The sequence below is a fragment of the Coptis chinensis genome, chromosome 5, assembly GCF_015680905.1.
Source record: "Coptis chinensis isolate HL-2020 chromosome 5, ASM1568090v1, whole genome shotgun sequence".
Lineage (NCBI taxonomy): Eukaryota > Viridiplantae > Streptophyta > Magnoliopsida > Ranunculales > Ranunculaceae > Coptis > Coptis chinensis.
Window position 1 is genome coordinate 61,401,141 of NC_141460.1, and position 15,443 is coordinate 61,416,583.

Below are 15,443 nucleotides of genomic sequence, written 5' to 3' on the forward strand. Positions count from 1 at the left end.
GGCCCATATCAACCCGGTGTGGCACGAGTGTGGGTATTATACAATGAAGTTTATGAGGGAAATAGTAGAAGCTTGTTCAATTTGGATCATTTGAAAATAAGGTATTCGAAAGTTTTGGCAAACACTTTATTTGGCTCAACGACTTCGCCTTTATTCTTATATAGTAACTCCACATGTTGTGCTTTGACTCATCCGGATAACAAATTTAGAACTGAAGGAGACATACACGCAAGATGAACTTGACGGTGTTCGACTTCGATATTATTCAGTTCATCCAGAAAATGGGGTGTTTAAATTCGGAAGCAAATGAGGATGAGTTTTAGCTATGTTGGACCCTCCGGTTTAATTTATGAGTCTTACCTTTTTAATTTATGAAAAGGAATTTGAAGTTTGTTTTCTTAGTGCACTCAAAAAATTAATGGAAGTTTTTTTATTATTATTATTATCTTTTTTTGCAATGTTTGATAGTTTATTGTACATTTTGGAATTTGTTGGGAAGATGGAAATGTTGTATGTAGGCAGGCTGCGTAAATTTTGTTATGCAGGTTCGGTTTTTAAGTGGAAGACTGTTACTAGTATTTTTATTATATATATATACCATGGTTTGGCATAAACCGTAGTGTTTAGTATAACTATATACCATGGTATTATAACACATACACTAATATAAACCACGATTTCAATAGCTTATATGTCACGGTTATGTTGACAACCGTGGTATATAATGGGCATTACAAACCACGGTTCTTTGAAAAACCGTGGTATCCGTTAAACATATATACCACAGTTTTGCTATTATTATATACCACACCACCTATTATCACGGTTGTATACCAGTGGTAAATATATTTATACCACACTTAAAAACAGTGGTATAAGTGTCATTCTGTAGTAGTATATATCTTTATGAATAGAACCTTAGCCTAATGTTTTATGATCATGGGTGTGATAAGTAATAACCTTTTGATTTAGATATTTTAACTGAAAAAACTATTTTCTCTAGATTTCACCATAGTTCATATGTAAAATTGATTTTGTGGGTATATCAACTGAAAACCCTCACGAGGCTATAACTCGTCCTTTAAGGGTAACTTAAAGGTTTAAGGCCTTGTTGCATATGGTAAATGCAACCGCAATGCCTGCGAAAGTGAGTTAGTTTATTATTTAATTAGTATTGTTAGCTTTGAACATTTCTCTAGTATAACACATATTTGTTAAGAGACTAGCAAAATTTTAGTTGGGGGTTGTGGTAAGTGCTCAAAAGTAATTATTTATAACCCTAATTATGTGTATGTTAGTCTCCATTTTATATTTAAATATTCTAATATGATGAAATTTGAGTTTTTGCAGGCCAAAGAACCTAAATGTGAAATATGGAGGGAAAAAAAGGCAAACAAGTCAAAAAGGAGTCACTGGAAATTACAACTAAAAGCCTAGGGCAAAAATGTCATATTTGTCTCTATAAGTGCCAAGCCTAATGAGACTCTAAAAGAGGATAATAAGTGAGTTAGAAAAGTCTTAAATCTGATCTCAAAGCCTTAATTTCGACTTCATAAAAAGAGAAGATAAACATGGAAAAGAAGTCAGAGTTTCACAAGAATTAGGAAACTGAAAGCTGTCAGAAGCTGCAGCTTGGGAAATAGCCTGCAGGGAAAAGTGGGCCACGTCCAACTTTGGTCCAACCGAATTTAACTTTTCTAAGATTTCTTCTAGAAAGATTACAGAGAGTTTGACACCAAATAAACATATGATTCGGATCTCTATCCAGACGAACATGTAAGCCAATATTAAGGCACAAAAACCTCAGTTTACATCATCTAGGAAATTTAGTGTTTGCATCTTAGATCTAGAATTAAGAGAGAATAAATTTCAGACCTTTTCACCATTAATAGCTATAAAGATTATTCCTTTTCATATTGTGTTCATAGCATAGTATGAGAGGCTAATCTCCTTTCTCTTGGGAGGGGAGATGAAGCCTTTTTCGTATGTTTTAGTTTAGTTCTTCTTCTATCATGTTTTAGTTTAAATCCCTCATTGAGTTTCTTCTTATTCGTCCATTGATCTAACGCTCCTGTGGAGGTTAGGAGGTCTTAGGGTAATTCAAGATTGTGTAGAGTCAAATACCACAAATCCTAGATTCTTTTCTTCTAGTTTTTAGTGTTCTAGTGTGATGATTGGATTCTTTATGGAACCTCAATTAGTTGTATGGTTAATGCCACATGTGGATTTTCCATGGCACCTAGAGTTGTATATTGAATGCCACTTAAAGCACAATTTGGTTAGATTGAAGATATCATTGGAGATTGAAGAAGTATTTGATGGAAAGATAGAAAGCACGTTGGAAGCCACATATTATCATCATGGTTATGAGCATAAGGTTTGTAGGTATGATGAGTTTCTATTGGTGATTTATATTAAGCATGATAGGTATATCGCAGAACAGAATGTGATACGATGAGATAGAATGCAATAGAAACAAAGACAGGGAACGGGTTACCTACTCCTAACGGTCAAAGCGAGCCCTTTCATTCTGAATTAAAGAATTGAGAATGAATCAAAATCCCAAGTAGGATTGAACCCTCTGACCCGGATCTATTAGACTAATTCTATGATTTTGGTGGATTCATCTCTCCCAATATATTTTCTCTCCTGATTCATATTCATATATTTAATTTAGTTTAGTTTATGCATAGTTTACATCTCAAATCAAATCAATTATATATTCATCATTACTTAGCTACATCTTTTACTTGCATCCATTAGAGTAATTTAAATTAGAAATTTCTATTATAATCAACTAGTTATTTAGAGTAGGATTGATATCTTGCTAGCCACTATATTAATCAATATATAATAGGCTAAGTAAGATTTGCAAAAGATACGTAATACAAACAACGACATAAATAATAAAGTGTTGCGTGCTTTTTCATGTGGTTAGTAGGCATGCTGTAATGATGGGGATTAGCGGCAGTGGTTTGGATATGTGCAGCTTTGGTAATGATTGCTTCTAGAAGATAGGCTGAGTCATGATATAGAACGATCTTCGTAGTGGTACGACCTGTTCTTGAGCGATCTCGTAGCTCGTGAACACGAGCTAGTTATGTAGGTCGGAGAAGTAAGTTGGAGGTTGGTGTGGTATTTCTACCATGCTGAGCACATGCTTGATATTCCTGAATTAGAATATCACTCCCTCAGAGATAGTGACCGGGTTACATATTTTAAACACTCTTCAACTTGGCAAGGTATGAAAAGTGCACTCTGTTTTTTACAATACCATGTTGCTTGGGTTATTGGGGATGGTAGTAATATAGATTTATGGAGGGATGATTGGCGTATGATCTCTATTAAGTCTAGATTGCAGCTACCATCAAATGAGTTGAGCAAGTACAGGCGGTTAAGCTGGGGTACCTAGCCCATGACACGAAACTGCTTCTTGAATAAGCTTAATATTGATAGCGCAAGTCTTCCAGGGATCTCTAACTGGTGAGATGACCATATGGTATGGAAACACTGACCTAAAGGCTTGCTCACTATGGCCAGTGACCATGACCATATTAAAGAATACGGATACAATCTTTTGGAGCAATTAAGTGGTATGGAAGTCTGCTGTGCACCCTAGGCTAGCTGCACTAGCATGGAAATTTGTCATGACAAGATTCCAAATTTCCAATTAATAGTCAGGTACAACAAAGAGGAGTCGTGATAGCCTCACAATGTTGCCTCTGTCATAGTGATTCTAAAGATGTGCAACATTTGATTTAGGAATTCTCCATCAGCAAGCGTGGAGCTGGTTGTGAACCTTCTTTAACTTCCCACATGACTTCACGGATCATCAGCAATCAATACACAAGGCAACTGCCTCAAGTTCTTGTTAGGAACCACAACTCAAATATATTTACTCTTTACCAATTACCAACAACTGTACAAACCTTTCTATCTTTTGTACTAAGTACAAAATTTTCAATCCGAGCCTAGTGAAGACTCATTATGTCATTAAAACATATTTTCCCCCTCACGGTGCTTCAAAATTGGATGAGAAACTATCTCCCAAGATAGAACAAATTTTTTCTTCTATGGAAAACAACACTTCAATTCCACAGAATCAACGAACTCAATATTGTGTTTTGACTAAAAACAGAGAGAAGAAGAGATGTTGAAAAATGATCTCTCTTCATGTAAAAACCGTTCGATATTTATATGAGAGTGGTTTCTTTTCAAAACAACATAGTAATTGTTCGAACAGTCACACTTTTCGAAATGACGCACATTTTCAGCATAATGCAAAGTTTCGAACCATTGCACCATTTCGGAAAAGTTTTCTCTCTTTATTGTTTCAAGTGAAACAATTAAGTACTATGGGCCAAAATGGATTGGGCATTGTTAAGAAATTAGTTGTCCGAAAAGAATATACACTATACACCACCTAGCCAAGCCGACCGGTCGGACGACGGCGCATGCGTGTTTTTTGTTGAGTTTGGTTGCGTTCCGTGGAGTCCGTCTCCACGGAAAATTAGTGGTACCCCTTGGGGCCCAACCATAGTTCGTGATTCCGAACGAAACTCCGGAATTCCGAATATATAGTCGAAATATCCGAAATTCCGAAATCATCCGAAATTCCGAATATAACAAGAGTCGAAATTTAATGTATTTCGGTTTTTGAATTTGTCGGAATTTCAAAAATTCGAAATTCCGAACTATGGGCCCAACCCAAATAGCCACAATTAGGTCTTATAAACTCAACAACTCTTTGATATTCTTTCAAACTATATGTTTTTCACACTCATTTCTTAACCATTTCATCTCAAGTGAGGTAATTTGGGAGACAAAATTATATGTGTTCACTATTCTTTCATAAAAGACTAATGGGAAGAAGAAACTTTGGCGACCATGGTGGAGCTATGGAAGGGAAGAAGTAGAGTGGGCTTCAATTCAATGATAAGCTTTTTCTTCTCAGAGATGTAAGAAAGGGGTCAATTAAGTAGATGAACTGCACTGCTATTCTATCGAAGGGAACCAACTTCAACTGCGATACAGTTGTCCAAACTATTATGAAACTGAACTCAAGTCCAAGACCACCATGAGTACCTAAGGTCCAGCCATGTAGGCGGCTACCACCAATCCTCAACTTCATTAAGATGAACACGGATGGTGCTTTTAAAGGCAACCCTGGCCCTATGGGTGTAAGGATCATTTGTAAGAGATGCAAACTCTCAAGTTCTTGGTGGTACCGGTAACGGACTGCCACCTACGACAAGCTTTGCATTTCCTCAATATCATATACAATTATACACTGAGTCACTGACAGTACACACATTAATATAGTTACTTATTCTCTCACAATTCTTCTACAATTCGTATTATTTGATGATGCACATAAAAATATTTTACAAAAGTTTGACAAGTACAATATTTGACTAATCAAAAGGCCTAGAACAGATCCTTCCCAAAAATTCAAACCTTACACGTATCCCCCGAAATATTAAATCCCCGATGACCTTTTATCCGATTCTTAATCCGTTTCAACTCGACCACAACTTCCTTCGCATCAGGACGATCGTCTTTATCAGCAGCAACACATCGAAAAGCCAATTCCGCCATCGAATGAATGGTCCCCATAGCTTCACCTTCAATAATCAAAACCGGGTCAACAACCTGATGCAAACACCCACCTTGTATCTTCGAGACCACTAGATCAGCTAAAGCCACTTCCCTCTTATCTCTCCCAAGATCCACTGCTCTCATACCCGAAATAAGCTCAAACAAAACAACACCAAAACTATACACGTCACTTTTCTCCGTCAACCTAAATGACCTATGATAATCTGGATCCAAATACCCAGGTGTACCTTGTGGACCAGTACAGATAAAACCCGACCCAGATGATTCACTAAAATTCAACAATCTTGAAAGCCCAAAATCACCTAACTTGATTCTCATATCTTTCTCAACAAAGATATTAGATGAAGTAATATCTCTATGAACAATTGCAGGCTTAACCTCAAAATGAAGATATTCAATAGCCAATGATGTTTGTAAAGCAATATCAACTCTAGTTAACCATTTCAACGAACACCCTTTCCTAAATAAACTCTTTGAACCATGTAAATGATCAGCTAATGTACCATTAGGTACATAATCATAAACAAGTAACAAACCTCTTGAATCACTACAATACCCATGAAGCTTAACAAGATTCTGATGCTCAATTGACGAAAGAATCAATATCTCATTACAAAATGCCTTCTCCGAATTCGTTCTCGCCATTGTTTGAGGTGGTTTATGTAGCTTTTTCACCGCAACTATTCTGTTATCAATAAGTTGGCCTAGATACACTGACCCAAACCCTCCATCGCCTATTTTTCGCCTCGGATCGAAACAATTCGTCGATAAATCCAACTCCTCATAACTAAAAACTGGTGGTAATAAACTTGCCGATCGATGTCGTTGTAGGAACAGCATTGTTGGGTCTTCCTCATTTCTTGTGGAGTTCACTCTTCTATATCGAAAAATCGAAGTTAAGACACCAATAAGAAGAAATACACATACACATATAAAAAGAGAACACACTAGAACGATTCGATTCGGACTATCGCGACGAATCCAAGGTAGGGATTGTGAATAAAAGCAAAGGAAATGGTTACTTGGGTCAGATGAATTGTAGCCACAAACACCATTATGAAATTGACAAGATTTGCAATTTGAGAAGTATGAATCTTGTTTTTCATCCCATTCAATTTCAAGACCCATTTTTAAGAAACTGTTTAAGTAGTCCAATACAGAAGATTTACAACCTTGATCAGATTGTAATCTGTTGTTTGAGCTAGTGCAACCTTGTAAGAGAAGTATGGGGTTTTTTTCCAACTCAACTTCCCAACTACAATTTGAAGATAGAGCTGAACTAGTACAAGGTTTTACAACTGAGAGTCTAGAACAAGAGTGGTCTGAAAAGTGAAAAGGTGTGTTAGAAAGATTGAGTTGACTCAATCTTGAACAAGAAGAAGATTGAGTTGGCTCAGTGAGTAGTGGAGTTAAAAGGAGTGAAGTGGAGTTCAGTTCATGGTGTTTTACAGCAAAAGAGATGTTGTTGATGGAAATGATAGAGTGTGGAATGGTGCATCGGAGTTGGAAGTTTGGGTGTCCACAACCAGGGAATGAAGAGAATGGGAATTTAAGTGGTGAGATGAACGGTGGACATGGATTCGAAGATCTCTCACATGTGTTTGTAGCTGTAGTGAAGATTAGCAGTATGGACATGGTGATGGATAGTGTGATAGTGTGGAAACGGTGTAGTGGTGGTGAAGTGATTGTGACCGTTGTTTTCATCGACGTTTAGAAATCTAAATCTGTGATGAATTACAGTTAGAGAGTGGAAGAGAGTGTGAGGAGTTGAATAGAGTCACGTGAAGTGAAGGAATACGGTATTAGAGGAGGGGAAGTGGGGCTCAATTTTTTGTGATGAGTAAGAAAATTGACAAATTTTGTGCGATGCACGAGGAAGGAAAATCCAGATAAGTGGGACCTAGTTTTGGACTTTGTTAAAATCCGAAATTGAGTGCCGTGCTCTTTTTTTACTTCTGTTTTATGATCTGACCCTTAGTCGCCAGAACGTCAAGCGGGAGCGGGAGCGGGAGCGGAAAATGGGAGCGCGAAAGCGCTTAAGTTGAGAAGCTCTTATTTTGAGAACACCTATAGAGCGCCTTATATACACTAGTATAATTTATTAATTAATGAATTACTAAATCATAAATATTAATTACTAATAATTTTTCAATTAATAAAAGAATAAAACAGATTAAAAAAAATTGATCAAGGAACCAAAGAACAAAACCGGATGCAGGGTCTTCGTTCATTAAGTAATAGAATTACTAACCATATAGTGAGCATTGCAGAACTTTAAGTTCAAAATTGAAATTGAAATTGAAAACTACTTTGACAATATTGATTGTTATTACGTAGTTATAGCCCTTTATCACATTAATTCGGCACAGAAACCAACAAGTCGACAAGAGAAGAGAGAATACTACTGCTCATCATTCTATTACCGTTTTTTTATTATTTATCTGTCTTCTCTGCTTTCTCTCTTCGCCAAAAACCAGTAGCAAAAGCCATAACCATATCATTTGTAAACCTTAAACACAAACGTCCCTCCCAAATTTTTTAGGGTTTTAGACTTGCCCCCCCATTTCAAAGATGGATTAGACTGCCCCCCCAAATTCAGGGAAATTAGACTTGCCCCCCCAAACTCAGACTCCGTCTAAGTCAATGCAGTTTAACCGTTATCTCCTTGTGAAATGTCCAAATTACCCTTTCCAATATAAAATTACCTAAATAGCCCTTGACTTCACAAGACCGAGTTTTATTTTGAAAAATAAAAGGACACGTGTAAACATCTTGTTCACTTTTTCACCCTAAATTTCGAACCCTAAAATTTATGCTCTCATCTTCAATTACTAAAATGTCTTCTGCTTCTTGTTCATCCCAAAAAACTTGTTATCATGGAGATCCGTGATCGTTAAAAGGTCCAATACGCATTACCTAAACCAGTCGATTGTTCTATGGATCTGAGACATTACAACAAGAACAACCCAGAATTGTCTTGCCACTTTTTCGACTGAGTTGATAATCCAAATCGTCAACAGAACAAAGAAGAAACATTGGAGGCAAGAGTTGAAGCTTTAAAAGCAAAAAATCGTAAACTGAAGATGGTGAATCGTCAATTGGAGTTGGAGGTGAAGAAAATCAAAGTCAAATGGTTGTTGGTTGTTTGCATTATGGTTATCTTATGGTTATTCTACTTTTGAAATTGGGGTTTATGGTTAGCTTAGAATGGGGGTGTTTATCTAGTTATAGGTTTATATTGGGGAGGCAAGACATATCAACATACTTATTAGGGTTAGTTATTATAGCTGTCTAGTTAGTTGTACTTCAGGTGTAATTCCTCTAGTTGTAATTAGAACTATTTCTTAGACTAGAACTTTGAGTTACTAGAACTATTTCTTTACTAAAAATAGCAACTAAAACTTTGAGTTAAAACTATTTCTTAGACTTTCATTGACTTTTGACTTGGGAATTAATATGTTATAAAGTTATGAAGTTACTTTTTCATTAATGGGATGGAGTTATGAAGTTACTTTTAGGTAAGAATGAATGTTGTTAGTAGATTAAGGTAAAGATTGGAGACCGTGTTGTATTGTTTTCTATTTTTCTATAAAAATCTTTCTAACAGGTTCCAAAAAGAGTGATGCTGTCATTTTCAGTTCCAAAAATCTTTCTATAAAAGCTACTCGGGGTGGTTTTCAGTTCATTTTCAGTTGAGTGGTCTGACAAAAAGTGTAGAAATGGTGAAGGCCAAGTTATGCTCGATGGAGGTGGATTATGACAATATAGAGGAATCTTGTGCTGCTGTCATAACTATGTTGAAAGCAAGGGTGAATAGTAGGGTTTTCATGGAGGTGGTGTTGAAAAATGATAAGTTGAGGATGATTTCATGCCGTAAGTGTAGGGAACTTTGTTTTGTAGAGATGGAACATGGAGATGGAAGTGGTGGAGATGGAAGTGGAAATCATGAGCATCTGGAAACAGATTGGCCACCACCAGGTTATGAGCATGTGGAGAGATCAGCTCGAGGGAAAAATGTACTTGTAGCTCCAAACCGAGGTCCGACTCTAGAGGCAGATGCTCCACCACCAGGTTTTGAACATCTGGTCAAATCAGCTCGAGAGAGAAATGTATCTGCAGTTCCAGCTCCAGCTCATGGATTTGGTAGGAGATCTACAAGGGTCTTGCCACTTACAGCTCAACCACCACAAGCAGCACCTCAACAAAGGCAGCAACTTAAAGAAGTGGTTCAAGGACTTGCTGCTTGCTTGGTGCCCTCTGCGAAGCTTAAGAAGTGATGAAGTGATGTTGTAATGTTGTTAAGAAGTTAGGGAGTAATGTTTTGTTTTGATGTTGTTAAGAACAGATGAAGTGATGTTATAATGTTTTATTTTGATGTTGTAATGTTTTGTTTTGATGTTGTAATGTTGTGTTTTGAGCATTCTGTAAAATGGAAATGGAAATGGAAATGCTGTTAAAGTTCTGTGTGAACTTGATTTTGTGTTTTGAAATGTTGTCTGTCTGTTTCTTCTTTGCCATTTTGTCTGTTTGGGTACCTTGAGTTGTCTGTTTGGGTACCCTGTCTGTTTGACCTTCTTAGGGTACCCACTTTCTTATAACACATTTTTATTAGTATACATAATGTTGGTTATCATGCTTGTGTGCCAAGTCTGAAAGTGGATGTTTATAGGGTACCCATGTTTATATTGTTATCAGTTATCACTACTATTGTGGTGATAAGGCTTATTGGTTAAACCAGAGAAACACAGGTGCAAGAAAATATAAAAACCAGAGAAACACAGGTACAATAAAAAACCAGTCCTCAAACCAGAGAAACACAGGTACAATCAAACATAAATTTTCAAACATAGATATCCTTGATTTACAATCTTGAATGGCCATAGCCATAATAGTTGTATTTTCATGTGCTCATTATGAACAAAAAATCAACAATATAACCTTAACCATTTCTGACATGAGTTACTAACAAAAAAAAACCTTCAGCATAACCTTAACCAAATGTCTGACATGAGTTACTAACAAAACAATTCACTCCACTCTATACGGACCCACATCACTTGGGTCTGACAACTTGAAACTTCTTCCTTGATGTTGGCAAGGGGCCGGGAGCAAGAGGAGGCAGTATTTTCTTAGTTGCTTTGAATGGTGCATCCCCCACTCGTCCTGGTGGCACCCAAGGCTGAGATGCTGGTCCTGCTGGCATAAATGGAGTTGATCCTGGTCCATGTGGCCTTGGCCTTTTGGTTACTATTGGTGCCCTGACAGTTCCCCCAACAGTAAATGTTAGCTCGGCTGCTTCAAGCACACTAGTGGATGACTTGCCTGGTTGCTTAGACAAGAAATCACCAAATGTGTGCCTTTGTTCTGGTGCCTGATAACCGAACATAACATAATTTTAAGCTAATCAACTAGGGTCTGACATAGGGAGCATATTGTAACTTAAAACAATTACAAAATATACCTTAAAAACTTGAGCTTGAGCAGTTTTTGATCTTCTTACTCTTGGTGGTCCAAAAGTCGAGTCAGCAGCCGAAATTTGTTGATTGAGGAGTTTCGATGAAGCCCGAGATGCTTGCAAACTTGATTTTGGAGCCGCTTCGAGAGTTGACTTTGTTGCAGACTTTGCTTTGGATGCTTCGGTTGATTTTGAAGCTTGTGATGCTTGAAGTTTTCTCTTGAGATTTTTGCCATGCTTATCTTTCTTTGTAGTAGGAAGACCTTTACAAGTCTTGGTATTGTGTCCGGGTGATTGCACTTAGAACAAACCCTCTTTGCTGCTTTTTGATGATGATGCTTGAGTAGGAGATGATGCTTGTGATGCTTGGTGGATTCTAGAGCTTCATCCGAACAATTTGAAGCTCGAGTTTTCTCTTGAGATTTTTGACATGCTTATCTTTTTGCAGCAGGTAGACCTTTACAAGTCTTGGAATTGTGTCCCGGTTGTTTGCATTTAGAACAAAGTCCGATTTGCTTGTTGGGATTAACTTCTTCATCCGCTCCTCTAGTCCTTGCTTTTTTGGGCCTCCCAATGCCTCTGACATATGGAGGTGGCATGATTTGTCTTTCAAGATCCTACATACATAATATATGTTAGTCCTTTTGAGATTAGGAAACTACATAATCATTAATTACGGATAGACTACAACTTACACAATTCATAGGCCACTCAGACATATCAGGCATTGGCATGATGTGTCCCATGTAAGCAAGCTTGTAGGTTGACACCCAATAATAGCTACTACAATATTCTTTCCAATACACTCTCCTTGGATACAACACTGCCATTGTATGTACACAAACTATACCAGATAACTGCCACCTCATACAACTACACTCATGGTCAACTAAGTTCACACAAAATCTAGTTCCATTTTCAGTTTTAACACTTATCACCACATCATTGCTTGATTCCACATGATACCAATGGACTTTTTTATCGGTTCTTTGATTCTCTTTTCCACTTGTGGAACTAGACCATCCTCATCCCATTCCTTGGCCTTTTTCTCTCCTCTTGTACAGAAAAGACATTAACAATGTATGATACTTATCAACAAAAGGAACTATTGGCTTATCCCTCAGTTCCAATATCCAATTGTTAAAAGACTCAGAGAAGTTGTTGCTAATATGATTACACTTTGTAGTAAGATCAAAGTGTGACCTAGCCCAACATTCCACATCTTCTTGTAGCAACCATGCCTTGGCTTCTGTACATTCTCTTTCTAGCTTCTCCATTAACTTTTCAAACTCTAGTTTCTTATAACACTTAGCTGCACCTCAAACTATAGTCTCTAAGTATTTGGCTTTAAAGTACTTTTTGAAATTCTTGAACATATGCCTAAAGCAAAACCTATGGGGATTCCTAGGAAATTCATGTGCCAAAGCCTCAACCAATCCTTTCTGTCTATCTGAAATGAATGTCACAGGTTCCATATGTTCATCTATTCCATACTTCTTCATTATATTCAAAAACCCAATCCAACTATCTTTATTCTCAGACCTAGTTATATAAATGGCCACAGGAAACAAGCCATTGTTTCCATCCAAGGCCACCATGCTTAAGCATTGCCTCCATACTTCCCCTTCATAAAACATCCATCTAGTCCTATGATAGGCCTACAACCATTCAAGAAACCATGCAAAGAAGCAGGAAAACAAACACACATATCCTCAAATGTCAAAGTACCATTAGTTCTAGAATAACATGCTCTGGATCCTGGGTTACTTTTCAAAATCTGTATCAAGTAAACATTTGAAATAGTTCAAACACCATTATGATAAACAACCAAATTATTTACAAATATAAATAAGGGTATAAATAACATACGATCACATAGCACAGCAACATGTTATAACTTGCTCCATAGTCACCATGAATATCTTGCAAACATTTCAACCTTGCATGCCAAGCGATCCAATAGCTAATACTAACATGGAAATCTCCTCTCATGACTTCACCATGATAAATCTTGGAGACATGGTCTTGTAATGTACCTTCATCGTCTTTGCAATCTTTCTTGCAACCCAATTTGCATCATCCCATCCCATTCTTTAGTTACGGATCGGTGAGAACATATATGTTCATTTACAAATGTATTTAATCTCATTGTGAAGGCATCAGGCCTCGGTCTCCATAAAAGTCGCCCAAGGGCGCCTTTACCCTTGTAGCTACCCCTTACATTTAGCTCTAATCCGTACCTTTCATTGGCGGTCCTCATATCAACTTCAAATCTATTCTTTATGCAATAATCTGAAATTTCATGCCTTAGAGTTTCAATGTCGAGGGCCACTCCATGCCAACTTTCCATTCATCAGAACATGTTGGCATAACTATCTCTCCTTCATCCACATACACATTGGAGGTTTCATATACAAAATTGTAAAACTCATCACTCCTTGGTTGTTGCCACTCTATTTCTTCATCTAATGAGTTTATACTGTGGTATCCCTCATCAGGGTCAAGCTGATCAATCTGAGGTTGTCTAGGTGGGTTTCTAAACCCAACCTCAACATCAATCTCTTTGGATCATTTGTTGCAAGTCCTGGTACATCCACATACTCCGGCATTTCAAGATCCATTTCTTCATCGAGAAAACTTACTAAGTTCAACCCGGAAGCTATCTTCCCCATCAACTAATGCGCCTTTACCCTTCATATGTGTTGTACTTTTCTTCTTTCCTTTGCTTCTCCCTTGTCCTTATCACTCTTCTTATTTTGCTTACTACCAAATCCCTTCTCATTAAAACTCTTCTTCTTCTTCTTTTGCATGGAATTCTCCCTTGTCATTTGCATTCAAAGCCCTCTTCTTAATCAATTTTTAAATCCATTAGTGTACACATTGTTTCATCATATTCTTGAGATGGTGGAACAAAGACTTTCATCCATATCATTCTCCACAAATACATGACAATACCCCTTCATCATCAACAACTAACAAATCAAACATTCCTAAAAGACCACTATCACTGTTTACATACACTTGCTTACCACTAACAAGATAGAACAATTTAATGTTTATATAATCCAACTTTGACATGTGACTAGGTAGACTAACATCTGCAGCAAAGTCTATCATATTCAACTCATCACTATCAACATCAAGCATTTCCTTAACTGGATATTTTGATCTGTAATCCAAATGTGACAATTCCTCTCCATTTCTTCTTTTTGAAAACGACCCAGCATAATGTATCTTCAAATTTTTCCTATCACCCATTTCTGTAATACAAACATAAATGTTAACCCCACTTCCATTCATAAAAAACCATGGGTTGAATCGAAATTGTCAAAATTATATAAAAATTTAAACTGCATGCATAAAATTGTTATCTTTCTCGATTTCCCAGGTACCAAATCAATATATTCCACCAAAAATACTTAAAACAACTTTAAAACGTAACATAATTACCTACAAATTGCAGTAAAAATTTGTCCTTGCTTCTCCTCTTCAAGTTGCAACAGATTGATAGTTGAAAATGATAACAAATAGCACTTGCTATGAAGACTAACACTAAAACAACATGAATTTATCAAACACGACATAACACCATGACTCAACACAGACAATGAAAGCTAGAGTACATTTTCCCGCCTTAAAAATGAGAGAGCGCAAATTTTAGGGATAGAATATGGACTGTTGATCGGAGTGAACAAGATGTTTACACGTGTCCTTTTATTTTTCAAAATAAAACTCGGTCTTGTGAAGTCAAGGGCTATTTAGGTAATTTTATATTGGAAAAGGTAATTTGGACATTTCACAAGGAGATAACGGTCAAACTGCATTGACTTAGACGGAGTCTGAGTTTGGGGGGGCAAGTCTAATTTTCCTGAATTTGGGGGGGCAAATCTAATCCATCTTTAAAATGGGGCAAGTCTAAAACCCAATTTTTTATCATTTCCTTGTACTATTTTTTTTGGGTTGAAATTTCTTGCAGATAGACAAAAACACAGACCTAAAGCAGTCATTAACTTTATTCTTTGGGGAAAGAGACGCTCTTTGTTAAGATTTTGGAAAGCGTGATTTGGAAAATTGAGAGCGAGATTTCAGAATTTTGAGAGCGCGGTTTTATGGCGATTTGACTCTTAAACCGTGAGAGCGAGACCGGAACGGTGGGCACTTCGCACGGTTTGTGTGACTAAGATCTGACCCCATGACACATTGACACGAGTTTGAACTTTGAACTTTGAATTATACAAAATTTTTGGTCGATTTTCGATAACGTTCCAACAAAAACGCCTAATAATTGGGCCCAGAAAATCATTGCATTTTGCAACCAGCTTGTTCCTGCCATCAATTCACTGGTTCAGCTGCTCCTGCTGTTCCAGTT

At 37.1% G+C, this 15,443-nt stretch overlaps 1 protein-coding gene across 1 annotated transcript; it reads right to left on the minus strand.

Moving 5' to 3' along the window:
• Positions 1 to 5,326: 5,326 nt before the first annotated feature.
• Positions 5,327 to 7,428, minus strand: LOC147498220 (Protein kinase superfamily protein). Its single transcript, XM_086560297.1, has one exon. It carries the CDS (start codon positions 7,321 to 7,323, stop codon positions 5,452 to 5,454), a length of 1,872 nt encoding a protein of 623 aa, XP_086416423.1. The 5' UTR covers positions 7,324 to 7,428; the 3' UTR covers positions 5,327 to 5,451.
• Between the last annotated feature and the right edge of the window lie 8,015 nt (positions 7,429 to 15,443).

What these genes read in the sequence shown, in the direction of transcription:
- LOC147498220 (XM_086560297.1), bottom strand. Translation starts at nt 7,323, where the DNA reads ATGAAAACAACGGTCACAATCACTTCACCACCACTACACCGTTTCCAC.